At 53.3% G+C, this 17023-nt stretch overlaps 1 protein-coding gene across 3 annotated transcripts in view; it reads right to left on the reverse strand.

Annotated features, from left to right (window-relative positions):
• Positions 1–17023, reverse strand: part of PLCG2 (phospholipase C gamma 2) — a 169947-nt gene that overhangs the window by 41185 nt on the left and 111739 nt on the right. For all 3 annotated transcript variants that reach the window (XM_021093743.1, XM_021093744.1, XM_021093745.1), the window contains exons 20-25: positions 13261–13441; positions 11737–11808; positions 7732–7841; positions 4669–4765; positions 3264–3330; positions 1500–1657 (exon numbers count right to left, since the gene is read on the reverse strand). In XM_021093743.1, the coding sequence (XP_020949402.1) occupies positions 1500–1657; positions 3264–3330; positions 4669–4765; positions 7732–7841; positions 11737–11808; positions 13261–13441 (685 nt within the window). The remainder of the gene's footprint in view (positions 1–1499; positions 1658–3263; positions 3331–4668; positions 4766–7731; positions 7842–11736; positions 11809–13260; positions 13442–17023) is intronic.

Here is a 17023-nt window from a genome sequence, read left to right on the forward strand (position 1 = left end):
CAGAGGGCAGTAAGAGGGGAGCAGCCTTGCTGGCCACAAGCTTGTGGTTCATCCCAAGTGACAGAAGTCATGCTGTGACAAGCCTTGCAAAGAATAAGGACCCTCGCAGTTCCCGTTGTGGCTCGGCAGAAACGAATCCGACTAGCATCTATAAGGATGCAGGTTCAATCCCTGGCCTTGCTCAGTGGGTTAAGGATCCGGCGTTGCCGTGAGCTGTGGTGTAGGTCGCAGATGCAGCTGGGATCTGGCGTGGCTGTGGCTGTGTGGTAGGCCAGTACCCACAGCTCTGACTTGACCCCCTAGCCTGGAAACCTCCATATGTCATGGGGGCAGTGGCCCTAAAAAGCGAGAAGGAAAAAAAAGAGAATAAGGACCCATACGTAAGGCTTCTGATGGGATTCCAGTACAGGGAAAGACAGCAGGCCCTGCCAGGGAGGGTGCCCAGCTGAACAGCCTTCTGCACAAAGTTGCTTAAAGAAGGATGAGTCAGGTGGCCTCTGGTGACCAAAGACTGGCCAGGATGCGAAGGCCCCCACAGCGGGCGGGGGGCAATGATCAGCCAAGTACTTGGGGTCGGGAAGGGGGAAGAAATGCATGAGCTATAAGCACAGGTCGGAAGGGTCCAAAATCAGTCCTCTGGACCAAGATCTGCCTTAGAAGCAAGTGACTGCATGGGAAACCCTAAAATTTCCTCCCAGTTCTCTGGAAGGAAGAAAGAGCAGACAGCACCTCGCTCCCTCATCCAAGACATGGCAGCACGCAGGGCCCCTTGTCCTCCAGGCAGGACAGCAACGCAATTCAATAGCATCATGACCTGGGCCCCTGCCACGTGTCAGGCTCCAGAGGGAGCACTTTCCACACAGCATCTCATTTCATCCTCGCTGCATCCTGGGAGTTAGGTATTTGGCTCCTCATTACTGACAAAGAAACCAAAGTCCAACAAAGTGCGGTTACGTACCCAAGGCCCAGCCCTGCCGGGATGCAAACTCCAGTCGACTTAATTCTAATCCTTACCTAGAACCTCATCCTTCTCAAAAGACCTCAAGCCAAGCACTAATGCTCCATTTTGGATAAACCCTAAAGAAGCCCATTCCTGTCTCGAGTGGAAGTTCTCCCACAAGAATACAGCCTTCTAGAAGAAAAGGGCTGGATCTTGTCAATTACAGTGTCCCAGAACCCTTTCCAGTCCAGGGAGGGGAGCTCCATGAAGGCTCACTGGAAGGATCCAGGCTGCTTTAAACAATACTGAGAAACAAGACAGCCTTCAAAAGGAGGAAGGCAAAACTTGGTTAAGAGACACGGGGCCAGTGCACACGCTGAGCCTTCAAAGACCCGGCTCCCTAGGGGACTCCACTGTCCCTGCCTGTTCCTACTCTCTGAACGCCCCTCCACCTCCACCTTGAACTGGGCCTGCCCCTCCTGCGGCCCAGACCCACCCCTGCCCCGCAGAAGCCTGAGGGTACCAGGCCCACCTGAGCCCAGGTGAGCAAAAGCCTTACCTTGGTGTCTATCTTCCAGGTGATCTCCCGGATGCTCTGAAACCACTCAAAGAGCTCCTCCACCCTGTCCGTGGCAAACTCCACCGGCGGGTCGCCCTGCTTCTTGGGCTCCAAGATAAAGACGAAAGGCTTCTGGTTTTTCCCCTGGGGGGCTTTCACTTCGGGAAAGGATAACAAAAGACCCCATCAGCCTCTTGGAAGGCCACGAAGACCAGACGGGTCCACTGCCCAGGCCACTCCTCTCATGAACGCTGCCCAGCCGCCACTGCTTGTCCTCAAGGTCAGCGCTGACGGGGACGTCTACCTTGTGGCCAAGTCTTAACCCCCAGGGCCTGTGAATGTGACCTTATTTGGAGATGGGGTCTGTGGGGATCAGGATGCCACTTTTAGGGTGGACCCTAAAACTAAGAACCAGTGTCCTTTACTGGAGAAAGGAGACGACAAACTGAGGCAGAGAACCAGGGGCGGTGGCCACTGAAGATGGAGGCAAAGATTGGAGTCACCGCCTTGAGCCAAGGATCGCCGGCAGCACGAGAAGCCAGACATGGATCAGATCCTCTCTGCAGAAGAGTGCTCTCTAGCCACGAAAGTTAAGGCGACGAGGAGACCGTATCTGCCCAGTGACATCATGGGCTAAGATCTCTGGGCTCTTGGACGCCAAGATGTGCTCTGAGCAGCTCACACACATGGCATCTCAGTTACTCCTTATCACACCTTTCTGGGGGTGCTGGTCCTGTTCTGCCCAAGTCACGGGAGACTCAAGGCGAAGAAACCCACAGAAGGTCCCAGAGCTGGCAGTGGCAAAGCTGAGGCTCAAATCCGGCCTGACGCCACACTCCCTTGTATAACCCTGAGCCTGCTCCTGGGCCCTGCAGACTCGGGGCGGGACACACAAAGGCCACACAGCTAAGAGCAGGAGCTTGAATGCGCGGACCCAGCTTGTCTGGTAACTCACAGGTCCTGTGGTCCCTACGGGGACTTGCTTTTCTCCCCAGTTAACTGGAACCGAGACTCCCTCGCCCACCTGCTGAGGCTAATGGACCGACCAATCACAGGGGGCACAGGGGCCTGCTGTGGGAACGTGGGCTGCTCGGGAAGAAAGCTGCCAGGCCTTCTTGCCTAGAGGGTCTCTCCACCCCGCCTTCAGCCCCTTCATCTGGAAGGTGCCAAAGGCTCATTTAAAAGGCCCAGGAAGCCCCAGGCCCATCATAGCCCTCCCCCCACCACCGAGGCTGTGTGCTCCCTCCTGCACCAGACTCTGGGGGAGGGGGGAAGGGGGGCGCCGGGCCAGGTTTCCTGACGCCTAGCTAAGCGGCCAGGAAGCTGCAGCTGAGAGGAGCAGTGACAGGCCCAGGGTCTCAGAGCCACTGAGAGGCAGAGCTGGGCTGGGAACCAGACCCTCCCGACAATACGCTCCACTGCAGCCCAGCCAACGTCTCGCCCCCCGCCCCCACACCCCGAGAAAAGCCTGGGGCACCCAGGCAGACCCCAGAACGCAGATGATGAAGCTGGGAGCAGCATCGACGAGCGACCGTCCAGCACCTGTCATGCGCAAGCCAGACTCAGGTTCACAATTTTGCAGATATTAACAGCAGAGCCATCAAGACCTAGCACTGCACCCACTGCCCAGACTGGCACTACCCAGCCTCGGCGGCCGGGGCCAGGCTGGAAGGACCCAGGCCCAGCCACCTCCCTGCCCGGGGCCGTCCTGAGGCCAGGCCATGGGGGATTTGGGTGGGAATCTGGGCTGATGTGTGCACATACCCACATTATAGGTGTTGAGATCCAGGATTCCTCTGCAAAGAGACCCTAAGGGATTGTCTTCAATAATCTGTGAAGAAACAAGACATAACTCACGTTAGTCTTAATGGAAATAATAAAAAGATAACCAGGTTCCAAAGCACACCGTTTAGCAGAGACACTGCCTGTGGAACTGTTTAAAATGCGTTTTCATCACAGGCTGTGTCCGCGGGGAGAGAGCTAAGTAGTGAAGCACGTTGCTGACGGGGACCCGGCAGCGAGCAGGTGCGGGCAGGGCCCGCGTTTCATTTTCCAGGCTGGAACGATGGGCCCTGTGAATCCCAGAAGAGGTTTCGAAGCATTTCTGCGGCTCTGGTTTCCAAAAACATCCTTGACCTTTTCTTCTGCCATGACGACGAAATGCGCCTGTCTGGCTGCCTTTTTAAAGCCCCGCTCGAGACCCTTCGGCAGGTCCCTGTGTCCTACAGGAGCAACACCTCCGCGGGGTGATCTGGCCTTGAGGTTTTCTGGGCCCTGCTCAGCCCTGCGGCTCTTCCTCCGGCTGTGCACCTGAACCACCCCCGGGGCCAGGTGAGACGGGGAACTCTGGGTCTCAGGAAGGTGAGCAGAACTATCCCTGGCTCACACTTACCCACCTCTCCACCGGGCTCCTGCCGACTGTGTGGGTGAGGGCGGCCCGGGACAGACACAGCGAGGGGGGGTCACGACTCTGCCTCAGGCCGAGCACAATCAACAAAACTGCATTCCCGCCACACACTTTTGCGTAGGCTGTACCTCCCACCTGAATTCCCTTCTGCCGGCCTCTGGCTGTTGAACTCTAACTTGAATTCTAAGACTCAAAGCCCTTTTCCTCCATGCAGCCTTCCCAGATTGCCCCACTTCCTTAGAAGAAGGCCTAAGACTTGCCAGCCTTGGTGCTGGGCTGTCACACTGAGAGTGGCTGCCCTTCGAGCCTTCCGAGCAGGAGGCAGCAGGCAACAGACACCAGGTCTGGAATGAAGCCAGGACGACCTCAGCTCCCCTTCCACTTGGGCCGGCTTACACACACCAAGCACGTTCTCAGCGTCTGGCGGGCCAAACTCAATGTGTTTCATTTGCAAGCCGCTCTCAGCAAAGGACAAATTTCCCATTTGGCCGTTTGGCTGTTTTGACTCTGGAGGGAATTCTCCTGCATATGCAAAGCCTGCCAGCCCAGCACATCCTCATTAAAACCTGACTGTCCTGTCACAGTGCCTTTCACCCTCCACGCCTAGGGGGACAGTCCCAACTTCCCCGTCACTGCTGTCCCCTGTCCCGGAGCTCTGCGGGGCCCACAGAGTCACGCGTGTCAAATGTGTCCACTGAGATGGCCTGTGGATCCCCAAGAATGGGATCCGGGGTTCCCCCACCGTGTGCGACGGAGTCTCACCTGCTTCTCCAGCTCCTCCACATCAACGGCTGAAATGTCCTCGACGTAATTGGACGGGAAGTACTGCTGGATTCTGGTTCCGTAGTCTCCTTTCCACCTGCCGAAACACAGCGTCAGGGGGCCGTGGTGGAGCAGTATTACCGCTCACCAGCTCCCAGCTGGGGAGGGGGCTGGGGGGGCACGGGGAGGGGGTTAGTAGCCACGTGACCGGAGGAGGCGGTCATTAGCTGTGACAGCAGAGCATATCAAAGGGATCCCCTGCTTTTTTAAATCAGCTCTGAGTGCTGGGGGGGCGGGGGTCAGGTCACGTCCTCCCCTGACCATGCTCCTGGGGTTTGGTCAAAGCCACCAAAAGTCCAAAGTCTCAGTGATGTACGTGGACATCAGACACCACACAAGACAGAAGCTCTGCTCTAGAGCAGGCGCAACCCCCTTTCAGGAAGGGCTGTGAATAACGAAGGTTCTAGAAGCAAATCCAATTTCAGTTCCACTGCCAACTCCACAGGAGCTCTGTGCCTCTGACCCTCCCTCTGTAAGTGGGGCTGTCCCAGGGCCACCCGCAGAGCATTTTACTGGGACTGGACAAGTTACCATACGCTGCTGGCTTTGAATAGCGCCTTGTGCATATTCAGCCCTCAGGGGGGTGTGTTCTTGTTCTTCAGCTAAAACCGTGCCCCCCCCCTTCTTCCCTCCTCTGTGGCAACACTGATACCTCAAAACATAGGCAATCTACGCATGCGTCTCGACTCAGCCAAACTGGCAGGGCCCGAGATGCTCCCCCAGGTCCACCGCCTGGACATGCAGGGCTCCCCGCCCAGCCCTTCCTGTGGGCTACTTCCTGTGCCAGGGGGCACTTTCCAGAATGTACCTCTGACCCCACCACAGCTTGCAAGACCTTCAAACCCAGGCCTCAACTGTTTAGCCTGCCAATCAAAACCCAGAATGCACTAACTCCAGGGACTCTCGGCCCTCAACCCCCTGCATCTCTCTGACTGGAACCAGATAGTCACTCCAGACCACCCGTGTCCCCTTCCCCTTGTGGCCCTGCCATGCCGTCCAGCTTCTAGGCCTCGGTCCCTGCTCTTCATAGCCAGCTTAAATGGCTCCTACGAAGCATTTAAGTCTCAGCCGGGGCCTTCCTCCTCCAGGGAGCCTTCCCTGACTGCCACCGAGGCCGAGTGCTCTTCTTCTGTGCTCCTGGGCATCTGTCCCCAGAGCTGCTGAAGCCGTCTGCGCCTTGTATTAACTTAGAGTTATACATCTGTCTTCCCCTCTGCGTGACACCTTTCTTGGTCTCAATCAAATCTCTACTCGGGGGCACTTAACAGAAGGTGGTGGACCTGAATAAGCAGAGTGAGGACTGGTGGCAAATACAGAATTACCACCTATGAGCCCACTTCACACTCTTTCACCTTCATTTCTCTAGACCCATCCCGGGCAAAGTCTAGCTGTATACAGGGCAATCGTACAGCCCGTTTGCCCAGAACTGAGCGCTTTACACCTGTGGTCCAGGTGTAACTATGAAAAAAGCACTTTACTCTCAAATACATCCTGGTTTGAACAAAAGTTATCTGGTCCTCTAATCTGGAAGGAGGCAAAAAAAAAAAAAAAGTGGTCTGACACAGGCATCCCACAAGGTGGCACTGTTGCCACCAGGAAAAGAGCAAGAAATGAGGGCACCTGAGCAGGGCCCCAGGTTGCCCTGCAAATCCTCACCGAAGGCAGTTAACACTAGTCTCTTAACTCCTCTTGAGACAAGATCCACTGTGGATCCAGCTAAGAACTGGGTTGGAAAGAGGGGGTTCTCCTACTTAAAAACTCTGGACCTAGCACATGAAGTGAGGTAGAGTGTGGGCTCCCCAGAATTCCCGTTGTGTCTCAGCAGTTATGAACCCAACTAGTATCCATGAGGATGCGGGTTCGATCCTGGGCCTCACTCAGTGGGTTAAGTATCCAGCATTGTCATGAGCTGTGGTGTAAGTTGCAGACACGGCTCAGATCCCGAGTCAGCATGGCTGTGCCTGGCAGCCGTGGCTCCAATTTGATCCCTAGCCCGGGAACTAACACATGTTGCAGGTGTGGCCCTAAAAAAGAAAAAAAAAAAAAGAATGTGGGCTCTTGAGACAGAAGGGCTGGCTTCAACTCTCAGCCTGCGGTGTGGCCCTGGACAGGTTACTGTACTTCTCTGTGCCTCAGTGTCCTCATCTCTAAAACGCAAGTAAGAACAGAACCAACTTTATAGGGTTGTTGTGTGGATTAAACGAATTATTTCAAAGCGCTGCAGAGAGTGCTCAAGATTGCTCCATTCGAGCTGTGATTCAGATTTCTAAGTCAGGTCCAGCTATCTTGTGGGAGGAAAAGATTCCAGTTTTGTGGTGTGCCTGAGTCTCGGCCATGCTCATGGTTATCAACAAGTTACTGCACTAAGGTAGGAATCATCCCCTGAACCCACCTGCCTAGGGACCTGTGGATGGGCAGAGAATTCTTCTCAGGGGAAAAGGGAGAAGAACTAACTCAACCCTCACAGACCCAAGTGCCTTTGGCCTAAAAATGTACCCTCTGCAGTCCAGGATGCAGCCACTGCACGGGACTAAGGACTTAAGGCACACAGGGCACAGGACTAAGCACGAGCACAAGAACTTGAATTTAAAATCACACACAGGCTTGTGTAATGGGAAGAGCCTGTGCTGCTTTGTCGCTGGACCTTGCAAAGCCTCATATGCTGCATCTATAAAGCGCGAATGATCACCAGCATAACTCAGCAGGGCTGTTACAAAGATTGGGCTAGATAATGTGTGAAAGCAGCGTAGTGTTTGGCACAGAGGAAGACCTCAATGAATAGCAGCTGCTATTAATAATTACAATAATACACAATATGATGTGATCAATGACATAGCGTTGTTATTCATGTTTCCGAAGAGAGCATGCATCAAGTCACCTTCCCAGAGAAGGTATGACAGGCCAGAGCCAGCCCAGAGCTGCACATAAAGGGGTCAGAGCTCAGCCAGCACTTGAGTCTCACCACTAAAAAGGGACAAGTCAAGTTCATCCCCTCAGCCTTACCAGCCCCCCGGCTCCTTGGAGACATTATGGATGAGGGCGCCACGGCAGAAGCTCAGCTCATCGCTTTGCTTGGCTCTGTAGTCATACAGCGCTTTCACGGTTCTCTGAGGCTTTCAGGGAAAACAAGAAGGCAAAGGTCAGGCCAGGCAACAGGAGTAGAGGGAGGCGGCTGCATTTTCGGGCGCATGTGGGTCTTCTCCACAGAGAGGGAAGCATTAGTCCAGGGTTACACTGCCATCTGCTGGTGAAAAGCTGACATCGCAAGGGAGCCGCGGCTCCATTGTACCTGGGAGTAGGGATGGGGACTGGCCAAAGTCAGAGCCTAGGGCACCTCAGAGTGACCCAGTATTGCTGGATTTCAGCAACAGAGAAAGGATGTGCCCTCCTATTAAGCCAAGAGCACCACCTCAGAAATCCTCAGTGCCCATGCTGGAAGTTCAAGGTCAATGCCATCTCTGGCCATCCCTGAGCCTCACCAGTATTTTTACCTAGGCCAGGGGTCCCCTAGCTAGACTCCTGCAGGACGCTGACAGTTCTGCAAAAGTAAGAGTAAAAGAAACACCTCTTTAATGAGGTGCTTCTCCATGAAATTCATCAAAAGGTGCTCTCCAGGAGTTCCCACTGTGGTACAGCAGGTTAAGAATCTGCCTACGAGGAGTTCCCGGTGTGGCGCAGTGGTTAACGAATCCAACTAGGAACCAAGAGGTTGCGAGTTCGATCCCTGCCCTCGTTCAGTGGGTTGATGATCCGGCGTTGCCGTGAGCTGTGGTGTAAGTTGCAGACTTGGCTCTGGCGTAGGCCAGCGGCTACAGCTCTGATTCGACCCCTAGCCTGGGAACCTCCATATGCCGTGGGAGAGGCCCAAAGAAATAGCAAAAAAAGAAAGAAAAAAATCTGCCTACAGCAGCTTGGGGTTTTCTATGGAGGTGTGAGTTTGATCCCCAGCCCTTCGCAGTGGGTTAGAGGATCCGGCATTGTGGCAGCTATGTATGGCTCAGATTAAATCCCTGGCCCAGGAACTTCCATGTGCCTTGAGTGCGGCCACTCAAACTACAATAAAAGCTTTTTAAAAAATGGTGTTCTCGGTACTAGGGAAAACAGACAGGACTGAGGGCCAAATGTCTCTTCAGCGAATGTGCTTTGCTGCCGGCTGCACGGCAAGCATAAATCCACGGCAATACCAACACCCACACAGCAAGCAAACACTAATGGGAAAACCTCTGAAACCGCCCACCTGTTTAGACCAGCGGCTTCCCCTTCCCTCGATCCAAGGAAATGGGAATGAGGGTTTTACAAGGAATCCCCAAAACTGCTCCTCAGAGCAGGGTCTATGGAGTCACACCTGTGGGTTCAGATCCTTGCTTTGCCCCTTCCTTGCTGGCCATGTAATCTTGAGGCTCTCCCAGCCTCAGTTTCCCCATGTGTGAAATGGGAATTAAGACTTTACACATGTCTCGCGGTCACTGAGACTATTAAATGAGATAATATAAGGACAACATTGAAAATAATTAGCATTTCCTAAGTGATTACTACAGTCAAAACCCTGTTTTAGGCCTTTTATTTATAGTACCTCCTTTCATTTTTCACAACAACCCTATCAGGTAAGTAGAGGTAATATTATGCCCATTTTACAGAGGAGCAAACCGAGGTTTGGAGAGATGAAGTATCTGTGCCCAAAGTCAACCAAGTGGTAAGTGGCTGAGCTGAGGAAGAATCCATTAACCTGAGTTATTGCCATTGTCCACAGTGGTCCCTAAGAAGCAATGTTGTTACAGGAACCTCCAACCAGGGGATAATCGGAGCTTTTGCCCTCGACTCTCTGACCTGCAGAGAGAGCCGGCTCCACCTCTGCAACCTGCTTCAAGGGTGGACTTGAGGACCAGAGCCGCATCTTTCCCCATGAAACTGGCAGCGGGGATGCCAGATAACGGCTTCCACAAGGAGCAGATCTCCAGCTGACGGATGGCAGGACTGGTCCTCATGTCAGGTGCCTCCTGAACAAGTGAAATAAGCCACCCACGCCTTCCTCACCAAGTCTTCAGCCTCCGTGCACCTCAGTTTCCTCATCTGTACAATGGGCACAAAAATGGTGCCTAACGCCTGGGGCTGCTGTGAGGACTGATGACCCAGGACGTGCTTAGAACGGTGCTCACTAGAGGGTCCTCCGTGCGTGTGGTATCTGTTATCACTGCTATTATCACTCCAGTTCTAAGAACTCCTCCAAGGGACCGAAAACGGAAGACACACAGCCTCACACATGAAGAAACCCATGTTCGTGTTACCTAGAAGAGCCTAATGGCCGTTCATGGGGACAAGGCTAAGTGGCCACAGCCACCCAGAATCTTCTTCAGCATTAAAAACACTCTTTTTCAAAGTTAAAATTCCAGCCCACGTACTTCATCTAAATTACCTGGCCTCCCGGGTTCAACCGAAACAGCTATTAAGAAGATCAGCAATGGGAGTTCCCACTGTGGCTTAGTGGTTAATGAATCCGATTAGGAACCATGAGGTTGCGGGTTCGATCCCAGCCTTGCTCCATGGGTTAAGGATGCGGCATTGCTGTGAACTCTGGTGTAGATCGCAGACAAGGCTCGGATCCCGTGTTGCTGTGGCTGTGGTATAGACCAGCAGCTACAGCTCTGATTAGACCCCTAGCCTGGGAACCTCCGTATGCCACGGGGGCGGCCCTGGCAAAAGACAAAAAAAAACAAAAAAAATCAGCAGTGGAGACAGTTCCATGTGGCCACATGACAGGTGAAGAAAAGCAGAATACAAGTGGCAAATGCCGGTGGGGGTGACGAGAAACTCCGTCTCCAGGCAAAGACCAGGGGGCCGGACCACCCCAAATGCAGACAGCTACTGCATCAGGACCGCGAGACGGAGGCTCACTATATTTCTTGTTTCCCGAGTGTCCCTTTTAAAATTGTTACATCATTTTTTCTTCTATCACAGTAATACTAATTGGACTTTGAGGCATTCACTGTGGTCTGGCAGCGTGGGATCCAATTCCACATACAGCCGGGTTTTACTGGCCTCAGTACAGGAGGACTCTCTCTGCAACTTGGTTTAGTTGCCAGCATTTTAAAACGGGGAGATGTCACATCAAACATCCAGATTACTGGCTGCCCTTGAGCAATCAGGAGGCCCGGCCTGCTCTCTGGGTGGACAAGCATCACAGCTCACAGGGAGGTAGCTGCCCCCGAGAGGGGCTGTGTGTCCTCAGTTTAGCACGGCTCCTGCCACCCCCGGCCATCTGGCTGCCACAAGGCCATGGCATTCTCATAACCAAAGCATCTGTCACTCCTAATAAAAGGTTCTGCTATTAAGCTACGTCCCCAATGCATCTCGTACACAATTCCATTCGCCCACAACTTTTCAAGACTTTGTTTCTTGCTGAAAGGGATTTGCATCAGCCAAGGAGTATCAGTTTCTATTAAAAAAATAATAATAATTTTACAGAGCCCACCAGCAGGGCCCCTTCCTAAATGAGAGGTGTACGCTCATCGTGTACCAGACAGCCCCCCAAAGAGAGAACTCGCCACCACTCTTCCTCCACAGGCTCAAACTAAATTGCAGATGGAACCAGGAGCTGCGGGCGGAGAGTGAAATCCAGCCCTGCCTGCGTGAAATTACACAGCAGCCCGGGTGGGAAGACGAGATAGCTTTCGCACTGCGAACAGGTCACTGAACCAAATGGAATTTATAAACACCACGGGCTCAGTGGGTGAGCAAGGAACATTTGAAAGACTTTTAATTAGAAGCTGTCTGGCCCAAAGGTGGTTCATCAGACCTCAGAATTATAGCAAGAAACGGTCGCATTTGGATGGAATTCTATTAACCTCTTCCCAGACGCCAGATGTCATGCTGTCAATCATCATTTCTTCAAAAAAAAAAAAAAATTTTTTTTGGGGGGGGCCCAGTTTTCCCGACTGTCCCCTCCCCCGGTGGCTTCCGCGTTCATCTAATGTCAAGATACCACTGTGAATTGGAAGGTCGGCACTATACCATGGAAGGGTTGATTTCACTGGGATCCACATACATTCTGCTGACGTCATAGAGGGAGTTGATATCTCTTTCCTGAAAAAGAACAAAGAAAAATTAACAAATAAATGGAGCCATCCGCGCTCCTGGGACAGCCCTTCCACAGAACAGGGATCCTAGGCATCCTCGTGGTTTCCCGCCCTCCCGCACAAGAGCTGAAATCTCACGGCTGACTCTCCTCGCGGGTGGAGACAGGAAGAAGCTATTAAGGAGTTTCCCCACCCTTGGAAATGTTAGCCCCAAAGCAGAGAGGCCCCCATCTCGCCTACCAGGTGCCCGGCGCTGTGCCCCTTGGTAAAAACATAATACCCTGAAGTCCACGGGGGTGCGGGAGCGAGCTCACTGCTCTTCCTGACCCACATTCAACGTCGGCAGCTTGAAACTGGCCACCGTGGAAGCACTTACACCACGGAAACTGGCAAATGCCACAAACCAGGGTTTCTTTCCACAGAGAAGCGGGAAACCTTCACCAGCGCACAGACAAGATCCATCGTGCCCTTCGTGTGCCTCCCTCCCTGGCGTCAGCCCCGCCAGCCGCAGGGGCTCCACTCCCAGAGCCACCTCAGGGCTTGGGCGCACCTGCTCCCGCACCCGGAATGGGCTTCCTGCACAGCTCCCGGCGCTCCCGAGCTCACCCTCTGCAGGAGGCCTGCCCCGACCCGTCTGGCCTCAGCCTGAGGGGCCGCCCTCCCTTAGGGCACCATCCTGTCTTTTTTCTTCACTGTAACTCGCCCTGTCCAAAGGCATCTTACTGATGTGATGGTGCCATCGAGTGTCCCCAGCTCCCTTTCCTAGAACCTCCCTTTCCCAGTGTGTGCTCCACATCCTCGCAGTATCTAGAACAGCTCCCGGCACACAGCTGGGAACACAACGTCTCTTCTAAGTCAGTTCGTCGGGCAGGAACTGAGACACCGTCATCAGGTCAGGGCTCTTCTCGGCTCAGAAGAAAAGCCCACGTCTGACGGGGGCCCAGCACCGCCCCGTTCCATCCTTATCTAGTTGTACCACACGCCGGCTCACTCAGTTCCAGCCACCCCAGCCTCTTCTCTGGGCCTCCCTCCAGGCATGCGCTCGCCGCAGGACCTTTGCACTGGCTCCTCCTGCTTCCTCCTCCTGAGGGCGGGCTCTCGCCTCTGCCTCCTCCAGTGGCTGCCCACCCATCTCCTTGTCACTGAGATCTTCCAGAGCCCCCATAAGGGCAGCCCTGTCCCCATCCCTCTTAACCATCAGCTCAGTCTCTTTTTCTCCATAGCACTTATCACCCACCATCTAATGTATGCTCTGTATACTTTTTTAAAACTTTATTTCATTTACTGTCTGTCTCCCCTACACTAGACTCCAAGGGCAAGGTCTTTGTCGACCACGTGCAATTTGGGGCCTAGAGCCCTGTGGGACACACGTGATGTGCTCCATCAAGGTCTGCCAAACAGGTGAGTGGTAACCTCGGACAAGACATTTCACCCTATCTCGGGCGAGTCAACCACGCACCATATTGTAGCGCTCCAGGAGCTCGGGGGTCACAGGGTAGCGCAGTCTCATCTTCCGGTAGAGCGCGTGCTTCTCGTAGTAGCTGACCAGCTCCACGAGGCTCTCAAAGTAGGCGGAGGTGCCCAGCACGAAGTGCCGGCCATCCCGGTTGATTCGGCAGTGCTTCACCTTGCCCCTGGCCCTGGAGGGAGACCACAGGGGGCTGACGTCCTGGCAGCCAGGTGATGCCCAGGTAAGTCCCATCAGGGAGAGACAACCTGGTCAACCCTCCGAGGGGACCAGATAAATGAGCAGCACACAGCACGTGCATACACACACACACACACACACACACACAGAGGCATTCAATGACGTGGGTCTTCGCAAAACAGAAAAAATACTGCAGAGTGACTCGACGGCGAGGTCCTCCTCTTGCCCTTCTCCCCCCCCTCAACTGCAGGAGCATCTCGTGTCCAGATGAGGGTCAGCACACTGGCCCACAGACTCAAGCCGGCGCCCCTCCTGTGTATATAAACGACGTTTTCTTGAAACACAGCCATGTGCACCTGTTCACGTACTGCCCGTGGAGGCTTTCACGCTGGGGCAGAGCTGAGCAGCTAGAGACCATGTGGCCTGCCAGGCCTAAACTATTTATCTTCTGATCCTTACAGAAAATGTTTACCCACCTCTATTCTAGAATTCTGGGACCTGATGCCCAAATCCTTACGTCTTATCTTCAACGGTCCCACTGGTGCCACAGTGGATTTTTTTTTTTTCTAAAAGGGTAAGTATTTTATTTCCTCGCCTATTTAAGAGGCAGAAAAAAATCCAAAACAGAATAGAATCCTCAGTCTTAACAGCTTTTATCAGTAAGAACAGAAATCCTGGGGGAAGTAACTCTGACCCTAACTTCACAACTTCACAGCCAAGAGTGTCTTTAAAACTAAAACTGCAACAGCACAGTGATGATGGGCAAACCACTCATCTTACAAAAATTTTGTACCTTAAAGATACCCCCTTTTTTTGGGGAGGTCTCTCCTTTTAGGGCCACACCCGCGGTATATGGAGGTTCCAAGGCTAAGGGTCAAATTGGAGCGCAGCTGCTGGTCTACACCACGGCCACAGCAACGCCAGATCCGAGCCACGTCTGAGATCTACACCACAGCTCACGGCAACGACCAATCTGTAATCCACTGAGCGAGGCCAGGGATTGAGCCCACAACCTCATGGTTCCTAGTCGGACTCGTTTCCACTGAGCCACCACGGGAACTCCTTCTTACTGTTTTTAAAAATACATCCTGTAAGAAAAAGTCCTGTAAAAAATGCTAGAAGACTCCTGCTTCAGTAGCTTATGTGCAGTGATATTACATGTTTATTTTTTTAAAAAAGAAAAGAAATACTGCTGAGTAAATAAAACAAGCTGCAGGATGAAACTCCAGAATGATCCCATTTGCTACTTTTTTAAAAATGGAACAGAATGCCACTAACAAGAGTTCCCGTTGTGGCGCAGTGGTTAATGAATCCGACTAGGAACCATGAGGTTGCGGGTTCGATCCCTGCCCTTACTCAGTGGGTTAAGGATCCGGTGTTGCCATGAGCTGTGGTGTAGGTCACAGACGCGGCTCAGATCCTGCATTGCTGTGGTTCTGGCGTAGGCTGGTGGATACAGCTCCGATTGGACCCCTAGCCTGGGAACCTCCATATGCCGCGGGAGCGGCCCAAGAAAAGGCAAAAAGACAAAAAAAAAAAAAAAAAAAAAGGGAGGAAATCATACCATTACTGACAGGGGTACAAAAATTTAAGTCTTGATGGAGACACCAGTTAGAACGCTATGCTTTCTGCCAAAAGAAGGACTGAGATGGGAAGACCAAAGGGGGCTTTAGCCTTCACTGCAATGTCTTTTTTTGTAAGGAGAATACACGTATGGAATAAAGTTAATTTTATAACATTAGAAAAAGCTCCCCAGGGCAGGGAGACTCTGGGGTGCTGAGGTTCACAGCGTTAAGGTTAAAGTCAGGTTCTGGCTCCTCTGCCAGGTACCCAACCTCCCTGAGCCTCCGTTTCGTCATCCACAGAGGTGGGGGCACACAGCACCTGCCTCCAGGTGTCAGGACCGCTGTGCATTAGGGAAGCAGGGCAAGCCCTCTGCAGTGTGCTCAGCACGCACAAGGAAGGAAATAAACGGATGGGTGGGAAAATATCAAGAGCCAAGCCAAGACTTCCTTGGGAGAGAGCACCGTCGCAAGGGGAGACGGGAACAGGGCTGGACGCGTGCGTTGTACTTTCCAGCCTCCTGGGACGTGCTGCCGTGAGACAGTAGATGCTAACACTGGGCGTCTCAGCGTCTCCAAGAAGGCCCTCGTCACTCTGAACAACCTCGCCTCTTTGCGTGGATCTGAAAGCAGACACGTCCCTCCTGGGGAAACCTATCCTCAAGTTCCCGGAGCCTAGAACAGCGCCTGGTACAGGAGGGCTGTATCAGGGGTTCAGGTCACCTCCCTGAGCCTCAGTTTCGTGGCAACTGTACATATATGGGCGGGGGGTGAGGGAAGGAGGGGAGATGCGTGTGCGTCACGTGATGTGATGACCGCTCGCATCCGCACCAGGCCACTGGCTTCAGGAGAGCAAGGGCTGGGCTGTTTCTATCGCGCCTGTATTTCTAGGCCTGACACAGAGTAGGTGCTTATCCAACATTTACTGATTCCTGAAAAAGAAGACCTCTAGCTCTCAGGGTGCCTCCTGTCTCATGGGGAGGACACACGGGCAAACAGAGCATGGTGCGTGTATATAAGCTGAACGCCAAGCCCCCCCTCCCCCGGCATCTATGTACTTCCAGTGAAGTGACCCCAACCTCACTGCCAGCTTGAAGGTGCCCCATCAGAACAAGTTACCCAGCTTGAGCAGGGACAGTGCGAGTACCCCACTGGGCTTGACCTCTCTGCCGGACACTGTCCTGGCACCCCAAGGTAAAGCCACCTGAGAACAAAGCCAGCAGAGTGTGACACCAAGACACTCAGAGCTCGTCTCCTGAGCATGGCAGGTGAGGCTAGATCCAGGTGTGTCGGAGGCCAGTTTCACTTCCCGAGCATCTCAGCCTATGGCCTGTACGTCCCTACCTTGTTTATTTCAGCCACCGAATTTGGTTTCTGTCACTTGTACCCACAGCATCCTGATGACAGGCTACAGCATGACGTGAGCTCCAACAGAGGTTGAATTAAACATGCCCAACTCCCACCCAGTTCTCATTAAGAACTTTGGGGGAAAGAGCAAAGACACCAAAGATACCAGTGCCAAGAAGCCCAGGGCCCCCTCAATGGCAGCACAAAACAGCCATGCTGGAGAGAGCTGGCGCACAGTAGGTCCTCAGTAAACAGCAGCGACCACTCCCTGAAAACCCCGCCCAAGAAGGCAGCTCAGGGCTAACAGGCGCAAGAAGGGCAAATCCAAATGCCCAGCGGGGCAGCCCGGCACACTGGCCAAGGGGGCACGGCCACCAGCAAAGGAAGAACAGGAGCAGCCTGGGCACACCTGAACCCCTACTGTGCAATAACCAGAGCCGCAAGAGTGACAATGCTCGATCCTTAACCCTCTGAGCCACCAGGGAACTCCCACCTCCTCTCGTTTTTTCATAAGAAGCGATCTGAGTTTCCAAGCACAAGTTCTCAGTTTTTAACATCACCACGCAAGCTGAGCAACATACCCAAAGGCCCACAAACCTTCTGCTTAGACCTCACAGTCAAGAGCCAAGGCTTTAGAGGTGACAGGCCTGAGTCTGAAACTCTGA

Source organism: Sus scrofa, chromosome 6 (genome assembly GCF_000003025.6).
Source record: "Sus scrofa isolate TJ Tabasco breed Duroc chromosome 6, Sscrofa11.1, whole genome shotgun sequence".
Taxonomy (NCBI): Eukaryota; Metazoa; Chordata; class Mammalia; order Artiodactyla; family Suidae; genus Sus; species Sus scrofa.